Genomic DNA, 7,862 nt, shown 5'->3' on the forward strand with positions numbered 1-7,862 from the left:
CCAACTAATAGTGAGCCTGTGTACCACAGAGCAAAACACACTGCCCAGTCCTGCACCAGCCTCCCATCCGTGCTCTGCTTGAGCCCATCGTTGCGGCCACTGTGTCAGTCCAGCTCATTGGGGGCCTTCCCCTGCTTTGCTGACCCTCCACTGTACCGAGCATGTTATCCTTCTCCAGGGAATGGTTCCTTCTGACAATACGAACAAACTAGGTGAGATGAAGTCTGGCCAGTTTTGCTTCCGAGGAGCACTCTGGCTGCATCTCTTCCAGGACAGATTTGTTAGTTCTTCTGGCAGCGCCTAGTACTTTCAGCATTCTTCACCAGCACCACAACTCACAAGCATCGACTCTTCTTCAGTCCTTATTCATTGTCCAGCTCTCATATGCATATGAGGTGATTGAAAATACCATGGCTTGTGTCAGGCACACCTTAGTCTTCAGGTGCACCTGAGTCTTCAAAGAGACATCTTGACTCTTCAGCACTTGAGAGAGGTCTTTTGCAGCAGATCTGCCCAGTGTAATATGTGATAAATATTCTTCTCTGCTGAAATAAAATTAGGTGGCTCTCTATCATCCCTCCCCAGCCTTTTTTTTTTTTTTAAATTGTCGTGGTCCAGGAAATCCAAAGCGTGATACTAATAACAGACATGACACATTCCAGTTGCTGGAGGGGTGGGCAATTCAGAGACACAACGCTCGCAGGGTCACAGGGACAATTGAATGAGCCCAGCCTCCTTTCCTGGATGTGGGTCCCATAGGCCTGCTACCACTGAAGGCCATTGACAGTTGCCCTTGAGTGACCCCTGTCTCACGGCAATCCCAGTCCTGTGCCACCCCCACGGTCTGTTAGGGACCAGCTAGATCACGAGGACCCACAGGGTTTTCGGTGCCTGATTTTCTGAAGCGGACTGGCAGCCCTTTCTTCCTAGTCCATCTTACACTGGAAGCTTCATGGAAACCTGTTCAGCCTCATAGCAACAGGCAAGCCTCCACTGATAGACGTGAGTTGTGTTGGCCGCGAACTGAACCCAGGCCTCCTGTGTGGAAGGTGAGAATTCCACCACTGAATGGTCACCAAGGGCACAGGCCCCTACACACACCCTCAAGGGGTGAGTTAAACACAGCTCCAGGTCCCTGTCATAGTGTGTGTGACTCAGGGGATTCCAGTGGCACCTGCAGTCTGTCTTTCAAACAAGTCCTATGTGATGGATACGGTTAGGGAAGTTTGGGGAACCTGCCTTGGTTATAGGGGCAGGTCACTCTGGGCTGTGGCCAGGGTAGAACCACCTGTAAGCTACAACAATTAGCCAATTCTTTTGTGTTTTATTTCCTTCCCAAATGTCAACCTGCTCTGATACAGAGTAACAACAAATACCTCCTTGGAGCTGGGACATTTTCACCTTGTTTCCGTCTGGGCTAGACATCAAGTAGGCGTGGCTTTACAGTCTGTTCGATGTAGCAGTTCGAATCATGGTTCCCCCACGTAGTATCTGTGATTTTCCACTCCAACTGCCCATGACAATTACAAATACGAGTGGTCACTCAGCCCACACCACTGACATCAGTGTCAAGAGCCTGCGCCTGGGCACTGCTGCCAACACTGCCCTGTGCCTCCGAGACCCTTACCAACAGATGGGGCATAATCAGTCCCTACCTCATGCATCCAGTTTTGACTAAGCGCTTGAGGTATACAAGCTTCCTTGCTGGAGGCACTTGGTGAAAGGGTCATTGGTCTCACCCTCCTGGAGCTTACACTGAGGTTCAGAGATGGCCAGTGGGAGCCAGTGACTGAGTAGGGAAGGGCTCAGAAGGGCCAGCGCAGGGCTTCCGTGGAGCAGGATAGAGGGATGTTCGCCAAGCTGAGACCTGGTTATCAAGACAGGCGTCCTGGAGGAGGTGATGGCTTAGCTTACACTTGAGTTTAGTCAGGCAAAGAGTGATGGAGACAGTGTTCTAGAAGAGGGGGCAGCATGGAGGAGGGCTGGACAGGAAACGGGGAGAGAGATTGATGTCTTCTGGGGATGGAAGGAAGTTGAGAATGTGGAGAAGGGTAAGGACGTGAAGCTGGGATTAGCTCCTGCAGGACCACGTTGCAAAGTTTCGGTGAAGAATGGTGAGAATGCACTGAGCACGAGTCAGCCGGGGAGCGACACCATCAGAGTTTCATTTTAGAAAGGACACTTGGGAGGAGTTTGCCTTTGACACTGGGGTTCTAGCAGCTTCTGCTTCTCGACTTTCGCAAGATCACTTGGAGGGAGGGTGTATTAGGTATTTGTGACTTTCCTTCTCATAATTCCTGTGTCCAAACTGATTGGCGCCTGGAGAAAAGCCCATAGAGAATCCAGATGTAAATTTCAGAGCTTGACTTCACCCAGAACACCATTTCTGGAATGAGCGTCGGGCTTTCTGGTCCTTGCCTCTTTCTCTCCTACTGTGTGAGACACTCACATCCTCAGGTACTGTTCATCACTCATGTGGCTTTGTCCTGTGTTCTCTTGATGCATGCTGCCTCCGTGTCTCTCAAACTCCTCAACTGCTTTGACTCCAGCAGCCAGAAAACGTAGTTTTGACTCTGAAGGTAAATAATTTCTTGTCTCCTTCCTACTTCATGTTGCTCTTTGTCTCAAGCCAGTGAGTAGTGACGCTTTGGCCAGACTTTGTTCTTTGCGATAGTCTTCCCTGTGATGGTTTGTAAATTATTTGTTTTATTTTTGCTTCTGCCATAATCTTTAATCTTGCCTGTTAGTTTTAATAGTTCACAAACGAATAGCGAGACATGTCTGTAAATTTCAATCTCACTCTGATCTCCGACATAATCTACAAAGTACTCGGAAGTTTTTAGTGGACCAGAAAGCAATTTAGGTGCTGCCAGACCTCAGCTGGGAGCTGTGGTGGCATAGCCTAAGGCACTTGACTGATAACCAGAAGGCTGGCAGTTCAAGTCCACTAGCCACTCCTCGGAAGGAAGTTGGGGCAATCTACTTCTGTAGTGATACTGCCTCAGAAACCCAAGAAGGTGTTGCTGTGAGTCGGATCTGACTCCATGGCAGTGAGTTTTGGTTTTTTTTGTAGACTTCAGCTAGATTGCCACCTAGCCGCTAACCCTTGGAATGGTGTATCTTGTCCCTGATACTGTCTGACCTAATGCTTTGTAATATGGGGAAGAGGACCCCTGGTATTGCAGAGACTAAGCATCCAGCTCTCTGCTGCTAAGCAAAAAGTTGGTAATTTGAATCCACTGAGTGGCTCTGTGAAGAGAGAACTGTAAAGATTATAGCTTCCGTAAATATTACATCCATGAAAACCCAATGGGATCATTCTACTCATAGGATCACATGGGGTAGCTGGGAGTTGGCATCAATGCAACGACACCCAACAACAGCAACAACACTGAGAAGGCTGTGTACAAAATATGACTTTTGTATTTGGCATAAAGTTAGTGCCTTTAAAACAGGGCTTCTTAGAGATCTTGTTAAAATGTAGATTCTGATTCTGTCAGTCTGGGGCGGAATTGGAGACGCTCAGCAGGGAATTAGACTGGAACGAACCGGTTCAAAGCCCCGATTAACATCTAAATATACCTTCTCTGCTGAGCTAGCTCAGCGCCCTCCTGGGATTCAGAAAAGATTTAAAATTTCTTTAAAGATAGTAAATAATTTAGAATATGTGCTGAGAAACAATCACAAAATATATGAGTTGAGAGCATCTGGGGCAGGTTTCTCGATTGACTGGTGATGTCAGCCCTCAGGGAAGGGCCAAAGGCACAGCTAATAAAAACTCTTGGAGAAGATCTTGTGGACGTGGCGGGGAGTGGGTGAGTTAGTGAATGCAGCCCGATGGAACCATAGTTTGCGTGTTTATTATTTTTTTAACATTAAAAGATAGCCTGTAAGTGCCACATGTCCTTGAGTTAGGACTCTTACCTGTTTGCCCATAGATTTAACTAGTATTTACTGTGCACATGGCTAGCTGTTTTCACATTAAACCAAACTTGCTGCCATCGAATCAATTCTGACTCATAGCAGCCCCCTTTGGGTTTCTGAGGCAGTAAATCTTTATGGAAGTAGTTTGCCCACTCTTCCTTCTGTGGAGTGACTGGTGGGTTTGAACTGCCAACCTTCTGGCTAGCAGTCATGCTGTAGACATCACCAGAGCTCCTTGTTTCCACATTAGGTCACTTAATTATTTACCCTTCAGGATACCCCGATGAGGCCTGTGCTCATAGAACCTTTTCCAGGTTAACTCACTGCCATTGAGTTGGGTCCAACTCATAGCGACACCCCCTTGGGTTTCCGAGGAGATATCACTATGGAAGTAGATTGCCCAACCTTCCTTCTGAGAAGCGGCTGGTGGGTCTGAACCGCCAGCCTTCTGGTTAGCAGTCATGTGCCTTAAGCACTGCGCCACCCGAGCTAGAAGCTACCTTCTGGGCTTTGAAAGCAGGACCTCTGACTCCAGTGTCTGCACGCTCTTCCCAGACAACAAAGCAGCACTTGCACTTGCACTTGGCTCAGCTCAGCTCGGCTCTGCACTCCATCACTGTCTACCTTGCCCTTTCATTGCAAACTGCAAAACTCAGGTTTCCCTCCATTCTTAAAAAATGTCTTTCTTGAAGGACATGTCATTGCGTGCATGAGTAGGCGTGAGGTCCAGCCTCATCATCCAGTTGCATTGGTTTCCCATTGTCTCAGAATCAAGCCAGCAGTGATTATGAAAATAGGTTTAGGCCATGGGATTATATTGAGGCATGTGCTGGCTCCTAGGGATTTAGGAGCCTTGAGAACACAGGCTGCTGAGCTCAGCACCACATTGGTGTAGAACCTGTGGTCCTAATGGGATAGTGGCATCCGTGGTCTGAATGTGCCAGGTACTGTAGTTGGCACTTGCCAAACATTCTTGCTAATTCTCATGATGACATTATGAGGCACAGACCATTCTTCCCAGAATATCGTTGGGGAAACTGAGTGGCCCGTGGTTAACATACCTGTCTTGGAATGTCTGAGCCATTGTTTTTTTGTTGTTCCCTAAATTCAGTCATAGTCTCTACTCTTGGGTCACTAATGGACTCAGTCCAAGCTCTGATGAATCCATAATAACTTCCCCCTGGCCCATCTTTCTGCTGAAAACACCTGATAGATGGGACATTTATTATACAGGCAGCTCTGCTCAAATGTCCTACACCCCTGAAAACAAAGCATGGGCATTGAGGTTGAGATTAAGTCACTGGCAGCTTGACTGCATTTGAACATCTACAAGGCTAGTTGAAAGAAGATAGCATCCCCTTGGTCTCATATTATAATATTGTAATAACTAAATTCTCTGCTCCTTTGTGTATCAAGAAGGAGCTCCAAAGTGGAAAAAATAACACATACACACACACACACACACATATGTATATGTATGTATGTATTTTATGGTGACTTGCATGTTGCTGTGATGCTGACCAGGTTTCAGCAGAGCATCTAAACTAAGACAGACTAGGAATAAAGGCCTGGCAATCCCCTTCCAAACATCGGCCAGTGAAAACCCCATGGCTTACGACAGAAACTGATTATGGGACTAGCCTAAACTTGGCAGCGCTTTTTCTGTTGTGCATGGGGTCACCATGAGTCCTGGGCGGCCTCCCCCTACTTGATGACCATTAACAACAATGCGTGGACACAAAGATTCACCTCATGATGGAAAATAGGTGAAAAAACAAACAAAAAAGTGAGGCACACTGTGGGAAGGTCGACTTGTTTTGTGTGATAACGAGCTGCTGTTTCTCTCTGGCCTGCAGGTGGTCTACTATGAGATCGGGCTCCTCTTCTGTGCTGTCCTGGGACTGCTCTTCATTACTCTGATGCCTCTGGTGGGCTGCTGCTTCTGCATGTGTCGCTGCTGTAACCACTGTGGCGGGGAAATGCATCAGCGACAGAAGAGAAACGAGCCCTACCTGAGGAGATCCTTTGCCATCTCCCTCTTGGTGATTTGCATCCTTATAAGGCAAGTAGAGTCCCGGACAGACAACAGCTGATTGTGCTTTAGGTAAATGAGAATTGCTTCCTATTTGAACTGTTAAGCCCATGAGTGTGAAACAAAACAACAGAAGGTGGAACAGGAAAAGGAGACAGAGGGGCTAGGGTGATTCGACTGATTTCATTGTAATCAGATGCTAGCCTTGTAATTAAGTGGCCTTAACTGGGGAGACCCTGGGTGATGCAAACAGTTAAGCACTGGGCTGGTACCTGAAAGGGCGGAGGTTGGAGTCTCCCCAGAGGTACTACGGAAGAAGGGCTGGCTATCCACTTCTGCAAGGTTAGCCGTTGAAAACCTATGGAGCTCAGTTGTACTCTGACACATGCCAGGTGGCCACGAGTTGGGATCAACTTGACAGCAAGTGGTTTAACTTAACTAACAGCTCAGCTGTGCGATGTGTTTTGATTCTGAAAGTATCCTGATAACTTTCACGCTGCATAAGGTACACATCTTCCAAATCTACCTGGCGACAGGCACATGCAGGAGTGCAGAGCATGTGTTTGCTAGTTGACTTGTAAGTCCAAAGGAAGCTTGAAGGATGGGTGTAGTTCCAGAATGTGGAAATTGGAGAAAATTGAAGGGAGAAATTAACTTTCTGGTGATAAACCACTATGTATCAGCAACACAGCCCCCACACGTCTGTCGGAGGCTGGAGTGTCGCTAGGATGCTGACGCTGAACAGGAGTCGGTGGAGCTTCCAGGCTGAGAGTAGGAAGAAAGGCCTGGCGATCTAGGATCACAACTGTTCAGTGTTGTTGCCATGGGTTTCTTGGAGCCTAGACATGCTTCCTAAGGGTTTTAGGGTATTTCTGCTGGACCTCCCGCTGCTGCCAGAGGTTTTCCAGGTGACCACCACTCTCTTTCTCTCTCTCTTTTAAAGTACACTGCTTTTCAGACAATGGTAACTTGGGATTCCTCAACTGTGGAAGTGCCTCTTGCACACTGTTCCCCATTTCCTCATTTGTTCAGCCAGCATTTCATTTAGCAACAGGAATAAGGCCCCTCCTCTGTGCACAGTGCCCAATCTGGCAGTCGGCTCCTCCTGGTCATTTCCCCAAGCTCCTCTCGTCTGCTTGGTAGCAGTGAGAGGAAGATCGTTCCAGCTTTGCCCAGAGCTGTTTGGGAATTGAAATAGAAAACTGCAAGGCTGACCAGCTGAGGTTCCAGCTGCAAAGCCAGGAGAAGGCCTTTCAAGTACAATCATTGTAGTTCAACAGGAGTTCATTTGGTGTTCAAATGTGACCAGCTTCACAACCGTCTTCAAATAGCCAGTGATAGCTTAGGCTATTAATGTCTCCTCTTCTGTGATAGAAGCAACTCTGGTGGCACAGTGCCTAAGACATTTGACTGCTAATCAGAAGGTTGGCAGTTCAAACCCATCAGACACTCCACAGAAGGAAGATGGGGCATCTACTTCCGTAGAGCTTTACCGCCTGGCAAACCCAGTGTGGTCTCTATGAGTCAGAATCAACTCGATGGCTGTGGGTTTGGTCTGGTCTTCTGTGACAGAGCTTAGTGACATGTTAACCCTCTCAGAAGAGGTAGGTTTCTGCTGCCCATCCTCATGTTTGAAAGACCTGGGAAACCAGCATGGAGTCTGGGTCCCAGCCAGACCAGCCTAGGGCTCCAGAATCCTGTTTTTTTTTTTTTTTTTTAATAATAACTTTGGGATGGCAGTGGGTTTTTTAATTTTTGGTTATTGTTGTTCTTGTAACTAGGAGGTCTGGTGGTGCTGTGGTTAAGGTTTGGGCTGCTAACCAGAAGGTCAGAGGTTCAAACCCACCAGCTGCTCCGTGGGAGAAAGAGGAGGCAGTCTGCTTCCATAAAGATTTATAGCCTTGGA

General features: G+C 47.5%; 1 protein-coding gene across 1 annotated transcript in view; it reads left to right on the forward strand.

Annotated features, from left to right (window-relative positions):
• The window catches only part of PROM1 (prominin 1), a 139,793-nt gene that overhangs the window by 28,831 nt on the left and 103,100 nt on the right, over positions 1–7,862 (forward strand). Inside the window, exon 3 of the mRNA XM_042782209.1 lies at positions 5,781–5,986. Within this exon, the coding sequence (XP_042638143.1) occupies positions 5,781–5,986 (206 nt within the window). The remainder of the gene's footprint in view (positions 1–5,780; positions 5,987–7,862) is intronic.

Source organism: Orycteropus afer, unplaced genomic scaffold (genome assembly GCF_000298275.1).
Source record: "Orycteropus afer afer isolate SDZICR_OR568_19922 unplaced genomic scaffold, OryAfe1.0 scaffold00262, whole genome shotgun sequence".
In the NCBI taxonomy this organism is placed as follows: domain Eukaryota; kingdom Metazoa; phylum Chordata; class Mammalia; order Tubulidentata; family Orycteropodidae; genus Orycteropus; species Orycteropus afer.